The sequence below is a fragment of the Carettochelys insculpta genome, chromosome 11, assembly GCF_033958435.1.
Source record: "Carettochelys insculpta isolate YL-2023 chromosome 11, ASM3395843v1, whole genome shotgun sequence".
Classification (NCBI taxonomy): domain Eukaryota; kingdom Metazoa; phylum Chordata; order Testudines; family Carettochelyidae; genus Carettochelys; species Carettochelys insculpta.
Window position 1 is genome coordinate 16,453,149 of NC_134147.1, and position 22,803 is coordinate 16,475,951.

The 22,803-nt window shown below is 59.8% G+C and overlaps 2 protein-coding genes and 1 long non-coding RNA gene across 3 annotated transcripts; 2 read left to right on the forward strand and 1 right to left on the reverse strand.

Moving 5' to 3' along the window:
* Positions 1-5,306: 5,306 nt before the first annotated feature.
* Positions 5,307-6,423, forward strand: LOC142018856 (uncharacterized). The gene is made up of 3 exons (XR_012646950.1): positions 5,307-5,361; positions 5,619-5,696; positions 6,366-6,423. It is a non-coding gene; the product is annotated as an uncharacterized LOC142018856 (long non-coding RNA).
* A 512-nt stretch (positions 6,424-6,935) lies between these two features.
* Positions 6,936-8,922, reverse strand: LOC142019270 (proton-coupled zinc antiporter SLC30A1-like). Its single transcript, XM_075005904.1, has 2 exons — positions 8,364-8,922; positions 6,936-7,949 (listed from the first exon to the last, which is right to left on the reverse strand). The coding sequence occupies exons 1-2, from the start codon at positions 8,920-8,922 to the stop codon at positions 7,237-7,239; spliced, it is 1,272 nt and encodes a 423-aa protein (XP_074862005.1). The 3' UTR covers positions 6,936-7,236.
* A 6,662-nt stretch (positions 8,923-15,584) lies between these two features.
* UBXN1 (UBX domain protein 1) lies at positions 15,585-21,579 on the forward strand. The gene is made up of 10 exons (XM_075005260.1): positions 15,585-15,653; positions 16,766-16,853; positions 18,404-18,457; positions 18,550-18,671; positions 19,109-19,175; positions 19,317-19,508; positions 19,682-19,733; positions 20,028-20,144; positions 20,626-20,806; positions 21,283-21,579. Exons 2-10 carry the CDS (start codon positions 16,798-16,800, stop codon positions 21,330-21,332), a joined length of 891 nt encoding a protein of 296 aa, XP_074861361.1. The 5' UTR covers positions 15,585-15,653; positions 16,766-16,797; the 3' UTR covers positions 21,333-21,579.
* The last annotated feature ends 1,224 nt before the right edge of the window (positions 21,580-22,803 follow it).

The window sequence follows — 22,803 nt, forward strand, 5'->3', positions numbered from 1 at the left end:
CTTGCTCACGCACACGGTGCCTCGCAAGTTGGCTGGTCGGCCGGGGTTTCCATGCGCTCACCATGCTGGCTGTGGTGCCATGGAAGCAGAGTTTCAATGGTGGGCACCAAGCCCATCAGAACCCGGTCCTGAGTCACCCGCGTGCCATGGGGGGTAGCAGTCACTGAGCTGGCAGAGCTCCCCAGCACTGCCCTGGCACTCCTGTGCAGCCCTGGCCCTGGGCTGTGAGTGCTCAAGCCGGGGTGTGAGCCTGAAATCAGCCTCTGTGCGTTCAAGCCCTCTGGGTGAAGGGCCACGTACAAGAGGGTGCAGCCGCATCTCACTGCTGGGCCCTTGGGCAGCTGAGCTGGATTCTGTTTTCACTCAGGCAGCACCTGACGACACAGTGCTGTACTTTTGGACAATCTCCTGCTTGGAAGATGTAAACCCCTTTGGGTTGCACACAGTGCAATACACTCAGTGCAACACAAACGCACTCCACCATATGCTCACTGACTCCATGTAACACTGACAGGCACGCACTCAGTGTAACACAAGCACAGTCACTTACACGTACTGCAACACACACTCCATACGCAGCACCAAACGCCCCACGCTGTAACACATACCTTAGGGCTATGGTTAGGCTGCAGTTGCTATTCTGAGATACAGGGGTATCCTGAAATAGCAGCTTTTCCCTGTGCTCAAAATAGGGCTGCTATTTTGAGCCCAGTTCAACCACCCTCAGCGTGAGAGGGGTGAGGGAGCTTTCGGCATAGCCCTTATTTCAAACTTCGGTGCCCTTTGAATGGCACCAAAGTGAAATAACATATCTGGAGATAATTTACCCAATTTGCATTGCACAAATTGTGCACATTATTTTGGGACACAAATGCAGTGTCAGCGTAGCCTGACTGCACCGTACACATGCCACATAACACACATCCCAAAACCCCACTCACCAGAACGTGCTCCACACACATTCACCGTAACACCCCACTTGTCGGACCACACAGTGAAGCACGACACACAGGTCCACACGGTCACTGACAAACCCACTCCCCATGTTACACAACCATCTGTTAGATATGCACATACACGTATGTTCACTGCAGCAAACCCATGTCACACATGGAGACGCTCGCCGTAAACCCCTCCACTTCCATGCCTGTCCATTTGCCTCTCCGTAGTCGTCTGCGAGTGACCCTTGGTGCCCTGCCGGGCTGCCTGCAGCTTGGCACACAGAGGGTTAAGGGTGGCACCAGGGTCTGGGGCTGGAGGGAGGCGGGGAAGGGAGGCTGAGGGGGGAACAAAGCCTCTTTCATTCCCTGCTTGGAGAGTTTCCTGCCTGACCTACATACCTCTCCATGCTGCCCTGGGCCCAGGGCCCAGCTCAGTCCCAGCAGGCATGGAGGGGGGGGCAGTTTAGCTGAGCCGTGAGGTGGGGAGAGGGGGAGCAGTGTCAGGAGGGGCCGTGAGAAGGGAAGGAAAAGAAAGAGTCCAGCTGAAGCAGAGGCGGGGAGGGGACAGGAAAAGCCATGATGGGGAAGGAGGGGGAGGCATCAGCCCCAGCCCGTTCTGGCAAGGGGCCTGCTGTGGGGAAGGTGCTTTCAGGCATTCAGGGCAACCACCCGCCCTGACCCCATGGTGCAGATCAGCCCCCTCCCTGGCTAACTGTGTCCCATAGCGACGCATGGACGGCCAGCCAGCCAGCCAGCCACTGGAACGCACAGGGAACGCTGCAGCTGTGGAAGACAGACACAAACATGCCGGCGGGGGGCACAGCTGGGCAAAGAGCCCTTGAGTCCAGGTTCACAGCCTGCCCTGATCTACCTGACTAGAGCCCACGCCCTGCCAGAGCTGGTGCCACAGCCTGGGTGTAAATGCATGCTACGGCCCATGGCAGACTGGAAGGAATGTCTGTAGTCGCGTGGGGCACCTTCTGGGGCTGTGACTATTATGCTGCGCTCCTCATAGTGGATTGGCTTATTCACTGTGCAGCGGGGGCTAGGCACCTACTGGCCTCTGTCTTGATTGCTGGTGGGCACAGGGCTGGAAGGGAAACTGGCTTTCCCCTATTACTGGGGCAGGGCCTCTCCTCCCCACAGGGCCGTTACTTTGGAATGACCCACTCCGCAGAAGGCTGGAGCCTGCAGCTCCCCTTGTAAAAGCACACGAGCAAAGCGGGGCCTCAGCTGGTGTGACAAGGCAGGGGCAGGCTTCCCTAAGCCCAGCCAGTCCCTCGTCCCATGGCTGCTGGGCAGTCTGGCTTAAGGATGCCGGGCACAACCAGGCCTCCCAGGAAGGGCAAGACCAACCTGGGGTGGAGAGCTGCAGTCGGAGCTCTGCTCTTTGTGTGACCTGGGGAGCTGTAGGTGGCTCAGTTAGATAATGTGCCTGTGGTTCAGAAACCCCTAGGCCAAGCCCCTGTTCAGCTGCAGGCCGGCATAACTCGCCCTACACTGTTGTGAGTGTGTGTCCTCCTTGAAGAGTGCTGTGCCACACAGCTAGATGGCCCCACCTGAGCCAGGGCGTATGCCAGCCAGGCCCGCCCAGGCATGAGGCCTATGCGGGCAGAGTGCTAGGCAGGCTATTTGTGTAAGGTAGACGCGGACAAAGCCAGAGTCAGACGCTGCCTGAACAAGCCGCTGGCACTGGCAGCACAAGCCAGGAGCAAAGCTGTGAGGCCTGTCTGGGGCTGTGTGCGAGGCCACTGCCTCCTGTTTGGCGCCGCCTGTGTTTAAGGGAAAAGGACTTTGTACGTCCCATATAAGTGCACAGGGTTGTACCACAGGCCCCAGACTCCATTCTCCAGGCTCCTCCCAGCTAGAACCACCCTAGGGCCCTGGGCTTGGACCAGCTGCTCAGCTCAAAAGTGGGAGCAGCCACTTTGTCAAGAACCTGGAGCACCCGTGGCCCAGGCGTCTCTAGAAGACGTGGCCGTAGCTCCCCCCCCACCTTGCCTGGGAGACTCAGGGGAGACGTGTCCCAGTACCTGGGGCTGGGGTGGGCTGGGGTGCTGGCTCCAGCATGGAAGAGCTGCACTGCAGTGTCTCCCGCACCCAAAGAGGTGGCTCAGATATGGGGGGGGGGCCGGCCCCAGAGAGTGCCCTGCCTCAGCCCAGCCCCGGGGGCCTGGCAGACGGATCTCCCCCGCACCATGGCCCGGTGCACACTGGGGGGGGAGGAGCAACTCTTGCCCTTTCTCCCACCCTCGGCCCCCCCCCGGGGTCACTCTGGGCCCCCACGAGATTTTCTGCGGGAGTCAGGGGATTACAGCCAGGCTGATGGCCACAGCCGGGGCAGTGGGAGCAGCTGGCCCGAGGGGAACAGAAAGGGAGGGGGCAGGTGTGGGGGGGACGCTGAGCATAAGACGCCAGCTGGCGTGGGGGGCAGTGCTGTGAGAAGGGCAGGGCCCATTGACAGCCCCCATGCAGAATTTTCAGGTTGCCTAGCAACTAGGACTCCCTCTGGAGCTGGCCTGGACCAACCCAAGGGCGGGGGAGGGGGGCTTTGACCTGAGCAACTGCCCCTGTTTCCCAGCCCCCAACGCTGGCCCAGGCTGCTGGCAGGCAGGGGCTGAGTCAGCTCCCGGGGGCGAAGCTGCCCATGGAGACGCCTCCCCCATGCCCCGGCCCCAGCAATGTCAATGGGCCGCTCTGCTCCAGCCTGGTTCCGAGCCGTTAACCCCCCCCGCAACAGCCGCCGGTGTCACCATGGCTGCCCCCTGCCTCCAAGTGCGCATCATCTTCTGGTGAGCGGCGAAGTCCCCCGCCCACGCCGTGTCCAGCACCACCTCCGGGTACCCCGCCCCAGCTGTGCCCCCCGCGCCCGGCACCCGGTGCTGCCCCCTCCCCTGGTGCTGCCCCCCACTGCCCCCTCCCCCAGCACTGCCCCCCACCCCTCCCCCAGTGCTGCCCCCGATAGCCCCCTCCTGCAGTGCTGCCCCTCTGCCCCCTCCCCTGCTGCTGCCCTTCCTCTGCCTCCTCCCCTGTCACTGCCCCACAGCCCCTGTCACCTGTCACTGCCCCCCCGACACCTGTCACTGACCCCCCGCAATGACCTCCCACAGCACTGCCCCCAATGACCCCCTCCCTCAGCAGTGTCCCCCAATAACCCCCTTCCCGACCAGTGCCCCCCCCGGGCACCTGTCACCTGGCAGTGCCCTCCAATGACCTCCTCCCACAGCACTGCTTTCAATGACTCCCCTCCCTTTGCAGGGCCCCCCCCCAGGCACCTGTTACCTCGCACCACCCCCAAGCACTCCATGCCCAGGACCAATCCCTGGGCACCCCGTGTCTGGCATCACCTCCAGGCACCCCTCACCCACCCCCTGGGCACCTAGCACCCCACACCGATCCATGGGCACCCCATGTCCAGCACTGCCCTGGCACCCCTCACTCAGCACTGACCCCGGTCCCCCTCATCCAGTACTGCCCCTCACCCAGCACCTCCCTGGGCTTCCCCTCAGGGAGCACTGTTCTCATCACACCCCTCACCCAGCACTCCCCCACCCGGGTCCTGCCACTCACAGCCTTGTTCCCATCCCCCAGCACTGCCTCCCCAGGCACACCCCGTACAGCTGCAGTCCCATGCGCACCTGTCACCCAGAAGCACCCCCCCCAGGCACACGCCATGCATTGCCAGCCCTGTGGGCACCTGTTACCAGCATCCCATCCATGGGACCCCCCCTCAGTTGTGTTCCCCGGCCCCCATACAGCTCTGAACCCTCATGGACACCCCTCACTGAGCACTGGCCCCTGGCACCGCCCCCCTCCATGGGCACCATCTAGCTAGCACTGCACCTCTAAGGACACAGGCCACCCCAGGCACTGGGGCCTTACCTCAGCCTCCTGTCCCACACCCCCAACTGACACCCCGACACTGGGCTTCTGCCCAAACCTCAGCCCCCTGCCCATAGCGGGGCCCTCTTACATGGGGTGCTTCACACTGATGCTGGGTTCCGTTTGTCTTGTAGTGGCAGCTGAGGATACAGAAGCCGGGTGAGTAAAGAGACCCCTCCTCATGTGCCCCCCCCGCCCTGTGAGAGACCTGTGTGCCCCCCCCATTGGCCCTGTGTGCTCTTGGCTTTCCCTGGGCCTTCAGCTGTGCTCCCAGGCCTTCCCCCTAGCAATCCACAGTCCTGCAGAAGGAGCTGGACCACAGGGCTGGTGGGGTCTCTCCTCTGAGGAGTGGGGTGCCCTGGGTGATGCCAGAGGGCCGGGGGGGGATGTGTGGGCTCCCTGGGGCTGGGGAAGGGGGGGCAGTGATGGGGCCCTCCCCAACTTCAAGTCACTGACCCTCCTCTCATGTCTCCTGCTCCCCTAGTTCCTGCAGCTGCAGGAGTTCCTAGAGAAACGCTTCCCAAAGCAGCTGGAGATTGTGAGTCGCACTCATCAGGCTTGGGTAGGGCTGGGGGGGGCGGGCAGGTGCAGGATGGGCCGGAGGGGGGGCAGGGTTGGGACCTGCTCCAGCATCCAGCAAGACACCCCATGCTGTTCACCTGAGCCCCCAAGGGCATCCCCCACATTTGTGTGGGGATCACATGCCCCTTGGCCCCCCACTAAGTTTCACCCCACTCTGGGACAGTGTTCTATAAAGACCTGCTGTTGGGTTCCCACACCCTCGCTCTCCCCCAGACAGGGGAAATGGCCCCCGGCTCTGGGGCCTTCGAGATTCTTCTCCCGGACAGCGGCCAGGTCCTGCACTCCAAGCTGGTGAGTACCCGGTGAATGCTGAGCGCTGGCACCTCCCAGCTGCGGGGCTGGACGGGGCACTGCGTCATGGGCACTGCACCACAGGGGAGCTCAGGGGCACTGTCATGGGCACTGCACCACAGGGGAGCTCAGGGGCACTGTGTTATGGGCACTGCACCACAGGGGAGCTCAGGGGCACTGTCATGGGCACTGCACCACAGGGGAGCTCAGGGGCACTGTGTTATGGGCACTGCACCACAGGGGAGCTCAGGGGCACTGCATCATGGGCACTGCACCACAGGGGAACTCAGGGCCACTGCATCATGGGCACTGCACCACAGGGGAACTCAGGGCCACTGCATCATGGGCACTGCACCACAGGAGAGCTCAGGGCCACTGCGTGGAGGACACATGGTTGGCTTTGGGTGCAAGCAGAGGCACTGCACTGAGACAAGATCCTCAGCACGAGGGGCTGTGCAGGTCACAAGGCCGGGGTGAACTTGCTCTGGGGGCCGGGCAGGAGCGTCTTGCCGGGTGCACATCCCTGCTTTGGGAGGCAGTGCGCTCCATGCGCAGTGCCAGGGTTAAGTAACAGGCGGATCAGGGCAGCACAGCCCCAGCTACGGGGGTGTTGGGCAGGAGGATGGGGCACCATGGGCACCCCAGACAGACTCTTCCCCTGCCCTGCAGAATGGCGACGGCTACGTGGACAATAACGCCAAGGTGCAGCGCATCTGTGAGGGCATCAGGAAGGTCCTGGAACAGTAGCAAGCAGGGACTGGGTAAGAGAACCCTGGCCCAGGGCTTCCTGGGGAGGCTAGGAGCCCCACGGGCCAGGTATTCACAGCCCAGCCCAGGTGGGGTCACAGGACACACCCCAGACTGTGCAATGTTGTGGGGTGGGTGACACGGCCCAGCCCAGCCCAGGTGGGGTTGGGGGAGCTGCCCCAGGTCGCGTGGGGCTGTGGGGAACGCGCCAGGAGCTGACACTGCCCCATCTCCTCTCTCTCTGCACAGGGTGCTCTGCCTTCCAGGGCAGCACATGACGGGATCAGCTGAAAGGGAGTCTCAGCCCAGGCCTGTCCCCGACTTCTCCCAGTGCTCCAGCCCCTGTGGCTGTCACCAAGTAATAAACAGCAGCATCCTGGCAGGCCGCTCCCTGCCCTTTATTTACAGGCAGTGCAGCGGTCTGAGCAGAGGGGCCACAGCTGCCCCTTCCTGTGGCACGTCCTGTCCAGAGGAGAGCCCCAGCCTGTGCCCCCCCCCGAGTGCTGAGTCCAAGGCAGCCCCGCCCACAGCACAGCAGGTGTCAAAGGCCCATAGTGCAGCTGACTCTGGGGCACTGGCTCCTGCTCCTCACTTCATTCGCAGGCTTCCCCGTGGCCCTGGCTCCTCCAGCCGGGAATCTCACAGGAGTCCGGGGCACTGCCAGGGCACAGGTATGGGGGCACTGGCACAGTTCTCGAGCCGTGGCTGCCTGAGGAGTGGGGGCCCCAGAGGCTGCTCCTGTGGTTGCCCCCTCTGGCTCCTTTGTGTGCTGGTCCTGAGGCGACTCCCAGGCTCACACTGTGGTCTCATATTCCAGGCTCACTGTGGGGCTGGGGGATGGGAGCGACGGGTGTCTCTTCCGGGGGGCCTTAGCACTCCCCTTGCAGGCATCCCCCCTGCCTGCGGCCAGGCAGCAGGGTCCCTGGAGCGCACCAAACTCGGGCTGCACTGTGGCTGCGTGGATCCCATGCTCCCAGAACACCTGCTGGATCCTGCGGGACACGGCCCCATAGGCGCTGGCATCCAAGCACCAGACGTGGGCTGTGGCCACCAGGTTGTGGGCACCGTCCAGCTGCCAGACATGCAGGTCACGCAGGGCTGCCACCCCCTCCGTGCCCCGCAGATGTGACTCAAGTCGCCACAGGTCCAGGTGGTCGGGCACTGCCTGCAGAAGCACCAGGGCGGAGCCTCGCAGGGCTGGGGCAGCCGAGAGGATCAAAGCTAGCGCCACAGCCGCACAAAGCCCAGGGTCCAAGTACAGGAGCCAGCAGGGTCCCAGCTCTGCCTGGGCTGCTGCAGGGCTGCCCAGGGGCCGGCATGGCCTCCCAGTGCAGGGGGGCAGGCAGGTCACGTGCTCCATGCATGGGGGCCACAGCAGGTGGAAGGCAAGGGAATAGAGCAGCATGGCAGCGGGGCCCAGGGCAGCAGCCAGCAGGCGAGGGCAGAGGGACAGCCAGGCGCCGGCCTCCTCTGTGGGCAGCCAGGGCTGCGTGCTCCCCAGCAGGCCTGTGCAGGGGGAAGGAAGAGGCGTGATGGGACGTAGGGGCAGCAGCTCGGGGGCTCAGGGCCAGGGGGGAGGAGGAGCAAAGACTCAGGCTGAGTCGACATTTGCAAGCGATGGACAAAACCCCCTTGTCACCCCTGGGTGCTTCCCCCCACCCCCACGCGCGAGTGTGCGCTGCAGTGGGGGCAGAGGAGCAGTGTGTGCCCACACAGACCAGCGAGGGGGGCTCTGCCCATGGCCTTGGCCCTAAAAGCAGCCCCAGGGCAGGCCCTGTTCTCACTCCCCTGCCCACAGCTGAGAGAAGGGCCCAGCACCCCTCCCTGCCCCCATGCCCACAGGTGGCCCGGCCCGGCCCAGCCCCGCCCCGGCGCCAGAGACAGGTCTGCTGGCTCCCACCCGCCCTTGGCAGGACTCACCTTGTGTCTCCTGGGCAGAGCTGCCCATCGCTGCCCCGCTGCTGCTGGCACAGAGCTTGCTGCTGCCGTGACTCCTCTGGGGGGGACGGTGCTGCCCGTCCAGCCTCGCCCCAGCCAGATGGACAAGGAGCCCAGCAGTGGCGACTGCCACCAGGGCCAGGGGCTGCTCTGTCACTTGGGGGTGCCCTGCCCGCTGCAGCGCCCTGGGCAGCAGGGCCAGGCACAGCGCTGCCAGGAACAGCCCACGCACCAGGGTCCCTGCCACCCGGGCCCGCACCCAGCCAAAGGTGTTCCTGCCATCGGGGTGCCCTCCACGGGCCAGCTGGCCATCGAGTACAGCCACCCCCAGCCCCAGCACCAGCCCCAGCGTCTGGAGGGAGCAGGAGAGAGCCAGCAGGGAGCCCGTGACCTGGCTGCTCACCACCTCCGCCAGGAACAGGCCGAGGGCAAGGCAGAGCTGGGCGGTTAGACCCTGGTGCCCCTGCAGCCCTGGTCCTCCCGGACGGCTCCACCGCCCTACCCCCATCGCCAGCCCGGGCAGCCCCACCTCTGCCCCCATGTGGGCTCCTGTTCCTGTTTCGGATCCAGGCTCCTCTCCCTGCCCCAGCCCACGCCCCTGGCAGCCTCGTCCCTGCCCCAGAAGCCTTCTCCCTCTCTGGGCTCCTGTCCCTGCCCCGGCTGCTCTGCACTTGTCCCAGGAGTTTGCACTCGGAGTGGCCAGCCAGTGCACACAGTCCCATGGTCTCTGGGGGTCTCTTAAAGGGGCAGTGCCTGCTCCTTCCCCTGTGGCTGCTTGCCCAGTCCATGGCCAGCTGGCAAGGCCAGCAGACAGGCTGCTCTCAGTCTCAGTCCCTGCCTCAGAGCGAGAAGACATCCTCTCTGCTCTCTGCAATCTGGGAAGGGAGGAGCAGGCAGGTGCCCCCTTTCCTGGGGTCCGCACAGGGCAGCTCACACCTGGGAACCTCCAGGGCCTCTCCACTGGGGAAACTGGGAATCCCAGCTCCACCCAGACAGTCTGTATTGGGTAAACTGAGAATCCCAGCACCAGCAGAAGCTTCATGAATTCAGATTCCAAGGCCAGAAGGAATCACTGTGGTCATCCAGGCTGATTTCCCATAGAGCGCGGGCTGCAGGACCTCACTGCATTCATTTTTGGTGGAACTGGGGAGATGTGTTAGAGAAATATCCCGTCCAGATTTAAAAGCAGTCAGTGAAGGAAAATCCATCACAACTGTTCCAATGGGTAACCTGTCCCAGTGGTTAATTACCAGCACAGTCAAAACTTCACACCTTATTCTCTGTCTGGTTGCCTTTAGCTTCAGTTTCCAGCCACTGGCTCAAGTTAGATCTTTCTCTTGTCCATCAAAGAGCCCAGTATTGAATATTTGTTCCCCTTGTACTCACTTACAGACTATGATCAAGTCACCCCTTAACCTTCTCTTTGTTAATCTAAGCTCTTGCAACCTGCTACACCTTTTCTAATTCTTCACTCAGACTCAGAAGGGTTCAGCAGCAGGCAACAAAAATGATTAAAGGGTGGAACACATGACCTATGAGTTGAGGCTGAGGGATTTGGGCTTATTTAGTTTACAGAAGAGAAGACTGAGGGGTGATTTAATAGCAGCCTTCAACTTCCTGAAGGGGAGCTCTGAAGAGTATGGAGAGAAATTGTTCTTGGTGGTGACAGACGGCAGAACAAGGAGAGATAGTCTGAAGTTACAGAAGGAGAGGGGTAGGTTGGATATTAGGAAAAACTACTTCACCAGGAGGGTGGTGAACCACTGGAATGCGTTGCCTAGAGAGGTGGTGGATTCTCCATCCCTTGAGGTTTTTAAGTCCCGGCTTGACAAAGTCCTGGCTGGGATGACTTAGTGGGGGTTGATCCTGCTTGAAGCAGGGGCTGGACTAGACTATCTCCTGAGGTCCCTTCCAGCTCTGTGATTCTATGATTCCTTGCTCCTCTGCAGCCTAACACCATCAGCCTTGAATTGCGGGCACCAGAACAGGACACAGCTTTCCAGCAGCACTGAAACCAGTGCCAAAGACAAATAAAATACCCTCTGTGCTGCTAGCTGAGCTTCCTGTTTATGCCTCCCCAGACTGAATGGGCCTTTCTGGCCACAGAAGTGCATTGCGGACTCATGCTCATCTGGGCCGTGTCTACACTAGCCCCAAACTTTGAAATGGCCATGGTCCTTTTCGAAAGGACCCCACCTACTTTCAAGTCCCCTTATTCCTATGAGCAGATGGGAATAAGGGGACTTCAAAGCAGGCGGGGTACTTTCAAAAAGGAGCCCTGCTGGGACGAGCCGCATCAATTTCGAAGTGCCGCGGCCGCCCGCATGCTAATGAGGTGCTGAATATGTATTTCAGTGCTTCATTAGTAAACTTTGAAATGGCCATTTGCATGGCAATTTTGAAGTTTGCGGCGAGTGTAGACACAGCCCTGATTATCCACCCCCGACCCTAAATCATTTTCAGAGTTGCTGTTTCCCACAACAGAGCCCCATCCTGTGCAGCCCACACATTTTGTTCTGAGCTGTAGAGCTTTACGCTTAGCACACATATATTTTTGTTTGCCCCCAAGTACCAAGAGATCCAGATTTGCCCTGAATCAGTGATTTGTCCTTATTTACCACTCCCCCAATTTTTTAGTAGTCTGTCAACTTTATAGGTGACGCCTTCATGCTTCTTCCATGTTACTGATGAAGAAGTTAAAGAGCCTAGGGCCTAGAATTGATCCTTTCTTCTCCTCTAAACCACACCAGTTCTCAACCAGCAGTCTTCTTCCTCAGTGCTCAGATGGGTGCTTTCAGGGCATTAGTAAGGTGATCTTAAATGGTTTGAACTGGGGCAACTGGGAATCCCAGCTCCACCCAAAGGGAGTCTGTACTGTGGTAAATGGGAAGCATAGCCCCATGCAGGTGAGCTCTGTTCTAGGGTATCTGGAAGACAGTGATATAAGGCTGTATCAAACTATGCAGCCCCCTTGGTAGGAGGTAATCCTGACGAAGGTGAACCTATTGCAGGTGGAGCCCAGGGGTCTGGCAGTTAGCCAAAGGCCCAGCACAAAGAATCCATGAGGAGCTCTCCCAGTCAAGTGACTCTTGGGTAGTGGACCACCCACCTAGACTTCTTCTGCTCAGGTGCCGGCTGCGGGAGGGTAGAGGAGCTGGCCAGCCAGGAAGAGCATGAAATGCTACAGTGAGTGGTCGCAGCCACTCCTTCCTGCAAGCAGGAGAGCTGGGCCAGGAGGCATCTGACCAGCCTGAAACGCCAGCGGAGGACCTGGACGCACAGGTTGGGGGAGATCCAGCAGGGAGGTGGAATTTGCTTAGTTATGTTACAGATGTCCATGGCTCTCATGCCCGTCCAAAGAGCTGCCTTTGTAAGCTCCACGTTCCTTGGCTTCCTGCTGTGGGGGCAGGTGTGTTTTAATGAAATGGGGGAGGGGTGTCAGGAGGCCTGGGGCACCAGTTCTGTGAGCAAAAGGCAGGTGGAGCGTGGAGGCCTGTGGGGTCCAGGCCTGGGAGACCAACTGACAACAGGGCTGGGACCAATGACCTGGCCTGACCCAGCTTCAGCTCCACCTGGGTCCCTTCACAGCAGACAGGACATAGACCACATGCTGCCAGGGTCACCATGGAACTGACAGGTTTGCCTGGCTGTGGTTGGACCCAGCTAGGCTCTGCAGCATTGGCCTCTTATGGCAAAGGCTCAGCTGGGCTTGGGACCTTCTCAGTACTAAGTGGATCCTCATCCCCAGTGTCAATGTCATAGTGGGGCAGGTCCTGCCTGTGCCCAGTGCAGGGCACGTACTCCGCTGCCTGGACATGCCCATCGGGCCCCTCCAGCTGCTGGTAGTGGGGGCAGCCCACGGCCAAGAACAGCTGCCCTTTGATCCTGCAGCCCTACTCTAGCCCATGACTTGGGGGCTCTGCAAGATCCAGCTCCTGCTCTACCACGGAGCGGAACAGCTTCTGATGCTGGCTCAGGGGCAGGCCATGGACCTGCAGTGGCTGGACAGTCTGGTCCTTTGCCTTCCTCCTCACCCTGAGGGGCTGGTGGCTGCAGAAGACGCTGGCTGCTGTGTGTCTGGGGGAGAAAATGGCCCAGGATCCCTGTGAGAAAGGGCAGAGGTGGGGTGAAGGGCCAAACCAAGACTCAGAACTGCACATCCCTCCTTGCCAGCAACGCTTTGTCACTGCCTTCTGCAAGACCTGCATGCTGGGAGTGTGGGCCCCTCCACCTCTCACAGGTCAACCATACCATAAGGCCTGTGCTGCACCCTCTAAACAAGAAGTCGCCCTGCATCTGAGCATCTCAGCACTCTCACCCAGCAAGTCACCAACCCCACCAGGAAGAAAAAGCCATCAAGTAGCACTTTAAAGACTAGCAAAATAGTTTATTAGGTGATAAACTATTTTGCTAGTCTTTAAAGTGCTACTTGACTGCTTTTTGTTTTGATAGTGTATAGACCAGCACAGCTTCCTCTCTGTTACTACCCACCAGGAAGGAGTCACAGAGAGCACTGAGATGGAGGGTCACTGGTGAGGGTCATTAGTATGTGGATTCTTCACCTGACACTGAGATGCAGCTGCTTCTCGGGCGGGACACAGGGTCTCTCTATCCACGGATCCTTCACCCACAATGAGATGCAGGTCCCTCTCAGTTAATGCTCAGGGGCCATTGATACAGGGGTTAGATACAATGCCCTGTTCATTCTTGTAACATCCCTAAGGCTCACTGATCAACATGGGAGGCCTGCCCTGGGCTGGGGCACTGAGCCAGTTCTCCAGGCCCCTGGCCCTCAATTGTCACACATCTGAACCAGCATTACTGCCCCTCCTCCCCAGTCACCTGACTAGCTTTGTACTCTGAGCCCTGGTGCATTTGCTGGGTTCTTCTAGCTGAAGCCAGCCCCACTCTGTCTGGGCCGGGGGCTCTTTGCACACTGCCTTCAGCATCTGGCCAGCTGCAGTAGCTGTTCTCCTTTGCAACAGTATTCCCAGATGCCAAGGGGCTGGCGGGTGCTGGAAGCTAGCCATGCCAGGTGCAGTGAGGCCTGGCCTATCCCAGGAGGCATGGAACCTTGCTGTGATCCTGCTTCTGGGGGTTGCTGCAAGGGGAGGACAGACAGACAGCTGGGGGGATGCATGAAAGGGGCTACAGTACTCAGTGTCAGAACCTGACATTTCTCTGGGGCGATCCCAACACGCACTGCAGCTGTGTATACACAGACACTGCTTCCCCTGCTGCTGAGATGCAGTCAGCTCTGGGTGGCGCATGGAAGCTGTGTACATAAGGATCTCTCATCCCACCTGGAGATGCAGCTGGCTCTGGGATGCGATGTGGGGGCTTTTCATACAGGGATTCCTCGCCCAGAACTAAGATGCAGCCCTCTTCCGGGGTAGGGCACAGAAGCTGTCACGCAGATCCCTCATCCAGCCGGGAGATGCAGCTGTCTCGGGATGGGGCAAGGTGTGGCAGCCATTGGACATACGCCTAACAGACTCCTCCCATCCAGTGCCTCTCACCATCCTGACCAGCCCAGGTGCCTCTTGCCCCTGCTGGTGCTGGGCCCAGGAATGTCAAAGTTCTGCCTGTGTGTGCAGGTTCCGGACACGGGGAATCACCGAGGGAGCATCTGTGATGTCAGGAGGGATGTTCCAACGTGAGCAGTGCCTTGGTGGGTCAGGGAGCTGTTGCTCATTGCCCCATCTCATGCCACATGAGCCCTCAAAGCAAACTCCTCTCCTCTTCTCCGTAGACCAAGAGACAACCAAAGAAACTCCATCCATTAGCCAAGATCCCACCCCTAGAGTTAAGTCCAGGCCCCTTCCTTCAGTTCCCAACTCCCTGTGTAAAGTCAGGCTGCCACCCCCACATCTGTCTCTCAGTAGCAACTGCTGGGACTCCTTTCTCCTGCATTTCCTGACATAGAGACCATCTCGTTGGGCTGGATGTGGGGCAGTGGTCCCGCCAATGTTTTCCGCCCCCGTGAAGAATAAGTGTTATTATGTGCACTGAAGTATGTTCTGATGTGCACCAGCAGTAGAAACACATGCTGCCGGCTGTGGGAGCACTGCTAACCAGCTGGGCAGTGCCTGAATCTCTCCTGGGCAGCCATCCAAGTGCTCAGCTCACAGGGAACGCTGGTGTGGGGTGGTTTTAGGCCATGGGGAATCTAGCGGGGAGCTGAACTTATAACGATCATGGCCAGGGTTGTAGTCCTCACCCAGTGCCTGTTCCCTGATGGGGCCCTGGGCAATGTGCAATGCACAGGGCCTGGGGCTGGGATGCAGACTATGGCTGAAGCACAATCCCTTCAATAACATGTGGCCTTGGAACTCAATGGCCTGACCCCAGGATACCTAAGGGCATAGCCTCATCAGGACTGAGGAGACTGGCTGGAACAGGTGTCCTACAGTAAAAGCAGTCACTGGGGAGCTGCTCCAGAACAGCCTTAATGTTCTGAATTTGCACTTTATCTTAATCCACAATAACTTCACTGGTCTGAAACTTACTTGGGAAAACATTATTTGCTTCCCAGCTTGGCCATGGGCTTCCTGCGTGATCTTGGGTAAGTACATAGTATTTCCCAGGCTGTGTGAGGATAAACGCAGTAAGGAGTGTGTGGCAGCCAGATGCTGTGGTCACAGGGACCAGACGATGCGGGTGTAAGGAATGTGTCGGCAGGAGCTCAATGCTGCCGAAGGATTTGAGGAATGTGTCTTTTAGAGAGTATTTGCTTGAAAATACCAAAGTGTCCATGCATAATGCCTTGCAAGCAAAGCCTGATGGGAGCAGGTGAAGCAACGGGTTTTGATCTATTGAAATCATATATCGAAAACAGTATGTTGTTGTAATGACAGAGCCTAGGACCTGACGCATCTTGTGGGGAGAGGCCAGGACAAGAGCCAGTAAATGAGGGGGTAACTCTGGAAAGGACACGGCTGCGGGTTACTGTCTCTCCATGTCCTGGAGTGGGGTTCACACACCTCTCAATGAGTTGGAATGGGACTCACTCCGGCTGACCCAGTGAATGACGGGCAGAGCTAGTGGTGTGAGCCCGGCATCCTGAGCTCCCTGCTCTAACCACTACGCCCCACTCCAATCCCAGAGCCAGAGCACGGACTATGGAAAGGTCTTTACCCCTTTAAGGGTGAACGCAGGACGGCGCCGTTTGTCCCTGGGCGGCTGCCGTCTGTCGAGCCTTCACATGACCAAACACGGCGGCCGCGCGAGTCTCGCTGCTTCCGGTCCTGGAGCCTTCGAGAGTCGGACCCGGTGAGTTAGTGGGACACCCCCGTCGGGGCCCGTCCCCGCCCCATGGCCCCCAGCGCCACCCCTAGGGCACAGGGGCTGGTCGGGGTGGGGCGTTCCCCGGGGGGGTGTACTGGGGCTGGTCGGGGTGGGGCGTTCCCCGGGGGGGTGTACTGGGGCTGGTCGGGGTGGGGCGTTCCCCGGGGGGGTGTACTGGGGCTGGTCGGGGTGGGGCGTTCCCCGGGGGGGTGTACTGGGGCTGGTCGGGGGGGCGTTGCCCGGAGGGTGGGAGGGATAGAGAGGCTGGTTGGAGGGTGCAGAGGAGGGATGGAGTCTCCACCTGAAGTGATGCACAGCGGGGAATGGACCTTTGTGCCAGGAACTGAGATTACCTGTGAGCTGGGCATATCCAGTCCTTGGCTGCAGGCTCTAAGCTTTAACTCGGTGCAGATGACGTTTCACCTACCCCCATTCTTTCTGACTTCTGGACTCTGCTCCAGGAACTCCAGTGACAATGCTCTGGATCAGGCTATAGTCTGAGTGGCCCCTTTGCCTTCGTCTGCTCTGGGTTTTGGTCCCCTGCCTAGCTGTAACCCCCTTGTGTGATTCTGTTGAGTCCAGAGTGTGAATTCCACCACTCTGGACTCAACCACAGCACCATAAATCATGTGAGCCCCAGGGGTCCGTAGAATCTAGCAGGAGCTGAGAGCCATGACTCCTGGCTTCTGATCATGGCACCAGAAGGGATGCGGTGTCTGGTGCATTGGAGGAGATTGAAAATCCCAGTGCCATCTAGGCCCAAGGAACCTCTCAGGTAGAGGATGTGCAACATACTACATCCTTTTCTCCAGCTGTCCCACCCTGTCCTTCAGCAGCCATCACTCCTCTTGACATTGCATGATAAATTATATATTGGAGATACACATCTCCTAGAACTGGAAGGGACCTCAGGAAGTCATTTAATCCAGTCCCCCACCCTCTTGGCAGGACCAAGCACCATCCCTGATGTCTATTTGCCCCAATCCCTAAATAGCCTCCTCAAGGATTGAGCTCACAATCCTGGGTTTAGCAGGCCAATGCTCAAACCACTGAGCTCTCCCTCCCCACAACAACATCTTCATCTCTTCCGTTTGCAGAGAGGTAGCTGGGTCCAGAGCAGCAGCACATCATGGAGTGCACAGCACTGGAGAGCCTCATCGAGATGGGTTTCCCCCAGAACAGAGCGTATGTGTGTGCCCTCTTCCCTTCCCAGTCATCCACAGGCTGTCTTCATTGCCCCTGCTCCTTGACTTGATCAGGGTGCTCCCTGTCAGTGACAGGGCTCATGGCCTATGGCTCTAGAACAGCAGCATGAAGGGATTTGATGCAAGGTGGGAATGCTTTCTGAGGGGGAAGGAAAATCTAGTGCTTAGAGCAGGACTCCTGCATTCTGTCCCCACTGCTGAGAGGAGAGTGGGGGCTAGTGGGTTAGAGGATGGGGGTTTAGTCCTTTCCTTCCACCTCAGTTTCCCCACCAGCACGGCTGGGATGATGCCTCTGTCCCCCCGAGATTCCTTCCCCCTAAACAAGGAGGGCTTATAATAGGCTCCCTTGAGACAGGCTTGGAGGTTGCTGTGCCCCATGTCAGAGCCGGTGAGTAATGGTGCTCCTGCTGTAGCCCCTTGGTGACAGTGAATCAAAGGAGGGGCTGGGCCAGCTTGGTGTTCTTTACTTTGAATTTGCAACCCCAGCAGCTTGGGCACTTGCTCTTGAACAGCAGTGGGGAGCTGGCTGGCGAGAGCCAGCAGGAGGATGTGTTTGAAATCAAGTCTGCTACCTGTGTTGAAGAGGAATACAGCGGCCAGAGCATCAGTTCCATAGCAGTGGCCTGACTGGATCAGATCCAGGGTCCTTCTAGCCCTCTCTCCCTAGGCACTGTCACAGAGCATGAGGCTAGAAGAGACCATTAGGTCATCTAGTCTGCCCTTCCACGTAGCACAGGCCAGAGAAGATCTCCCAGTTCCCGCTGCACTGAGCCTGCTCACTTGGATTTGACTAAAACATCTTCCAGAAGGGCAGCAGCCAGGATGGGAGGTGGGGAGCCCACCCTGCCCTGGGAAGCTCGTTCCAATAATGAATCGCCCTCCCCAGGGAAAAGCATGCATTGCTTCTTGTTGAAATGTGTCCGACGCCAACTTCCAGCCGTTGGTTCTTTGTTCTCCTAGTCTATTATATTAAAGAGCCATTTACTGCCTGCTAGTTTCTCCTGCTATTTATTCCTGAGTCAGGCCACCGCTGTCTTCTTTTTGGTGAGCTGCACAGACTGAGCTCTACCAGCCTATCACCATCAGCCTTTCCTTCGGCCCTTGAATTGGTTTAGCGGCAATACTTAACTCTTCAGTGGCTCATGACCGTAAGCAGCAGGGAGTAGACCTTCCCTGGCAGTGGGAGGGTTTTGAGGGACCGGCGCGGTGTGTCACCCAGAGGGGAGTGATTTGTGCCTCTTCACCCTCGGTTATCCAGCCTTGCATGCAGCCTCTCTGTGTGCCCCATGAGTCCCCCGCCGCCCCCTCCCCGTCTCTGGGTCTCAGATTGACATTGCGCTGACAGCCATAGGCTCTGATCCAGTTTTAGGGTAATGGCTCTCAGCAGGCTGGAGGGGGGAGATGGTTTGGGTCACCCCAGGGAGCTGCCTGTGTGTCTCTGCTGTATGAAAGGAGGTGGGGGTGGAGCAGTGATTCAGCTGCGCAACTCCTGCGGGGCGGGTCTCAGCCGCGGCTGTCTGCTTCTTTCAGGGAGAAGGCGCTGGCGCTGACTGGGAACCAGGGTATCGAGCAGGCCATGGACTGGTGCGTCAGAGCCCCCTTCCCCTGGACCTGTCTGCATTTCCTTCCTCTGTGCCTTCTCCCTGCTGATCTTTGTTCTCTTTCCCCCTCAAAAGGCTCATGGAGCATGAGGATGACCCTGATGTGGATGAGCCGTATGTTCCTCCCCAGGGCCATGTCTTGGGCACGGAGGAGCCCCCCGAGGGAAGCACTCCTGAGACTGTGGAAGCCACAGCAGGTTTGAATAGCCTTGGGGAGTTGTCTGGGCTGGCGGGGGAAGCTGCCCAGCCTGACTCGTGGGACCCTTTAGGTTGGGCCATGGCCCATTCACACCAGGGTCTTGCCTGCATCTTGGCTGTTCCTTTTGGTGCAACTCCCTCCTTGCCCCCTGCCATCTCACTGACTCAGGGAGCAGGGCTTTGCCTGCAGGAGGGGCAGGGTGGGAGCCCTGATGCAGTCCAGGCTCACAGCCGGGGGTGTGGCATGTGTGTCCCTTCCCTCTCTCTCTCCCCGACTCCACATCCATGTGGGGTAGACCCCAAAGTGACAGGGTCTACTAAGGATCTTGGTCCCACCCTCAGGCCCAGGTGCTCTGCCCATTACCCAAGTATCCCGGGGGGGGCAGCAGGGGGTGCCGGCCTCTGAGCAGAGGCTAATGGAGATTTTTCCCTACAGATCTCCTGGCAGAGGGAAGCAACAAGCACCCCCTGACTGAGGAGGAGAAGAGGGAACAGACCAAGCGGTAGGAAGGGCCCCCCTTTCCTGGCTGGCTGGGAGAGATTTGGCCTTCTGGGATGCCAGCATAGCTCTTGGCGCAAGAGGGATTTGATTCCTGTGGGAAAGGGGGCGTGGAAGGGGACGCCCACTCCTGTCCCTCCTGCAGGATGATGGAGCTGATTGCCCAGAAGCAGCGGGAGCGAGAGGAGCGGGAGAAGCGGGAGACCATTGAGCGGGAGAAGCAGCGGCGTAAGCAGGGCCAGGAGCTCTCCATGATCCGGCAGAAGCTGCAGGAGGAAGAGATGAAGAAGATAGCGGAGGAGAGGCGCAGGGAGAAGATGGAGGAGAAGCTGGCCAAGTGAGAGTGGGTTGGGGCGGCCTAGGGGGACTGAGGGAGTGGTTGGTGGTGAGGTGGGTTGTGCTGTGAGTGCGGGAGGAATGGATGTGGGTGGAGAAGCTGCCCTTGTAGGGGAAACACAGCCTGGAGTCCTGCTGGGGGCCCATCCCTGACTGGGCCTGTTCTCCCTGCAGGCAGCGGGTGCGTGAGAAGATTGAGCGGGACAAAGCAGAGCGAGCTAAGAAGGTAGGAGAGCAGCAGTGGCTGGGTGGGATCCAAGCCCTCCATGGTGAAACCTGCCATGGCTGTGGGGGAGCAGTGCAGCAGGAGGCTGTTGGAAGTGGGGCTGGGGTGGCTCCCTGCACCATGTGAGGTTCCCTGCCCAGTGGGGGAGAGATGGAACATGCTGTGGATGTAGCTTTCCCCGGGGGCTGTGGGGAGCAGGTGGGAGGGGTCCCTGGGCAGGCTGGAGCCTGGGGCTGGAAGGGGAACCCCTTGCGTCTGCATGCCTGGCCCACTCTGTGTACCTTTCCCATCCAGTTTGGCAGTGGCAGCAGCTCCCAGGCCCCAGCTGAGCCAGCCCAAGTGACGCTGGTGCCCTCCTCCCCCAGCCAGGAACCGCCCACGAAGAGAGAATACGACCAGTGCCGAATACAGGTATCTGGGGGCAGGGGGCAACCCACAGACCTTTATCCACCTGCTCCTTACACACACAGCCGCCTACCCCCATCTGCGCTGTGGGTTCCCAGGGGGTGCAGACAATTGACCTTGCTGGGGGGGTTCTGTCTGGGTCCCAGCCCGTTCATGTTCCCTGTAAGCTGCGCGCTGGTGCGGCCACTCCGAAGGGATTCCAGCGCTGCCCAGCGGAGGAGCCGAGCGCCCGTGGCTGGCTGGCTGTTTCTATTGATGCTGCACATTTCATGTGCCCTGGTGCACGTAAAAAACACTTATTCCGCACGCAGCTGGAAAAAAATTACAGGCTTGCAGCTGCGGGGAATCCCCCGGCCTGGGGGTCAGACCCAGGGGTGCCCAACAGCAAAAGCATGGGCAGCTCTCGCTGGAGAGGGACTGTCCCTCCCGGCGTGCTGTCCCACGGAGGCACAGGGCCCACACCTGGCCCCACTTGCTCTCGCTTCAGGTGAGACTGCTGGACGGAACGTCGCTCACGCAGACCTTCAAGGCCAAGGAGCAGCTGGCAGCTGTGCGGCTGTACGTAGAGCTGAACCGCAAGGATAGCGGGGAGCCCTTCCACCTCCTCACCAGCTTCCCCCGCCGCATCTTCACTGAGGAGGACATGGAGAAGCCGTTGCAGGAGCTGGGTGAGCCCAGGGCAGACGCAGCAGCTGGCTTGAGGGCACAGGTAGCTGCAGAGCCAGGGAACAGACCCAGCAGTTGTGGCTCCCAGCTCCTGTTACTGTAACCACTAAGCAACGGTGGTGAGTCCTTTGAGAACAGGTCTGGGCTGGGGACTCCTGACTGCAGGACCATCCAGCTGTCCCTTTGGGGCCCCTACCAGAGAAGGGAGGGCAGGGAGTCTGCTGGGGGCTAGTGCTGAGGATAAGTATCTGGCTGTGAGCAGAGAACCCACACAAGAGCTAGCTCTGTGCATGTTGTCTTCACTTGGGCAGGGCAGGCTGTGGCCCTGTAGGACCAGCACCTGCCACCACAGAGTCCTGGGAGGCTGCAAACTACAGGGCACCCAGGGCCCTTATGGCTCCTGTTCCCGAGGCGTGAGTGGACACTGCACCCCACACGCACATGGATCCCGGCTTCAGCCTGTCTCCTGCTCCCCCAGGTTTGGTGCCTTCGGCCGTCCTCATCGTGGCCAAGAAGTGCACCAGCTGAAGGATGCCCTGGCTCGTGTGTGCTGTGACCGGAGCTCCCTCCACACCCTGGACTCCTGTGGCTCCCTCACAGTGTGGTTCTGCCCCCGCCGCCTGACTGAGCCCAGAGAAACTGACCATTTTGCCTCCTCAGGACTGGAACCCAGCGGACCGGCCGTGGGGCAGGGAGTACGTGTCCACCTCCCCGGGGGTGAGCCCCAGCGCAAGCCGCAGCACCAAGGACATGAATAAACATCCTCTATTCTGCTGCTGCTGCCCCCCGTTATTCCCCTGTAGTCCATGGTTCATATTGTTGTGCTCGATGCCGCTGCAGGAGCTGCCCGGATGCCCCCCCGCCACGAGTGGGGTCTCTCAGGGCAGGAGCTGGGGGGACGGAGGCTGGAGAGGAGATGCCCTGCCCTAGGTAGTCTCAGGAGAGGCTCCCTCTCCTGGGAGCTTGTCCTGCCCCAGGTGCTCTGTGGGGAGAGAGGGCTGGGCTCTCGGTGCTCCACCAGTGTCAGGTAGTGCATTGGGGAGGCCATTGCTGTGCTGGACCGTACCGTGCTGCAGGTAAGAGATCACATCCAGCTCTGGCCGTGGTCACGAATGAGCCTGAGGTGCACCCCTGGGGTTTGAATGGGCTGTGAGGCTCCTTCTCCTGGCCCTGTGCACAGTGCGACGTGCTCCACTCAACCAGGGCTGCATCCCCTGGAAACAGCTGCAATGAGATGGGTCCAGCCCTGTCCCCTGAGCCTGAAGGAAGGAGAGCGCAGGCTCCAGCATGGAGTTCCTGGGTCCCGCTGCTGGCGTCACCCCTGTGGGGGGCTTCGACCCCTGGGCTGACCTTGCAACGGGGTTTCAAAGCTGCTGCTGAAGGCGATAGTTTTGCAGAGGTAAATGAGAGGGGGCCTGTGTCCCAGGGCTGGGATGCCCATTCCAGGGCTCCCGCGTCCCTAAAGGAGCAGCAGCCCCTGGGGCTCCCGCCCGCCCTCTCCAGGCAACTGGCAGTGAGGCCCCCTTTTGGAGCAGATGTTCCTGCAGCTGGGTTGGGGGGAGCCTCTGTAACCCAAACTTTGAGCAGGAGGAGCAACAGTGGCAGCCTTTCCCCTCCCACCGCCAAGAGCCTGGTTGGGAACACAGGCTGTGCACACACCAGCCCCGTTCCTGCCGGGGTACTGGGTGAGGAGGCAGTAGGCGCTGCTGGACTGGGCTCTTATTCTGCACAGCACTTCTTGGCACTCCAGTTTGGTGGCTCAGTGCCGCTGCTTGAGGTCACGCGCTGGGTCAGCTGGAAAAGCCAGCAGGCCCTTTGCTCCAAGCACTAGGTGCAGAACTTGACCCTGCCCATTATGTGTTACCACCTTCCCCGCAGCTGCTGAATCCCACACTCCTCCAGCAAGGGGGTGGGGGGGAAGCCCACTCTGCCCCAGCTGGGTCCAGCAGCTGGATTTGGAACAGGCCCCAGCGCGGTGGGTCTGACCTCATTGCAGGCC

Coding starts and splice junctions, on each gene's coding strand:
- LOC142019270 (XM_075005904.1), bottom strand. CDS start 8,922: ATGGGGGCAGAGGTGGGGCTGCCCGGGCTGGCGATGGGGGTAGGGCGG. Junction 7,950..8,363: donor CTCTGCCCAGGAGACACAAG/GTGAGTCCTGCC, acceptor CCCCCTGCACAG/GCCTGCTGGGGAGCACGCAG.
- UBXN1 (XM_075005260.1), top strand. CDS start 16,798: ATGGAGTGCACAGCACTGGAGAGCCTCATCGAGATGGGTTTCCCCCAG. Junction 16,854..18,403: donor GGTTTCCCCCAGAACAGAGC/GTATGTGTGTGC, acceptor TGCTTCTTTCAG/GGAGAAGGCGCTGGCGCTGA. Junction 18,672..19,108: donor GACTGTGGAAGCCACAGCAG/GTTTGAATAGCC, acceptor TTTTCCCTACAG/ATCTCCTGGCAGAGGGAAGC.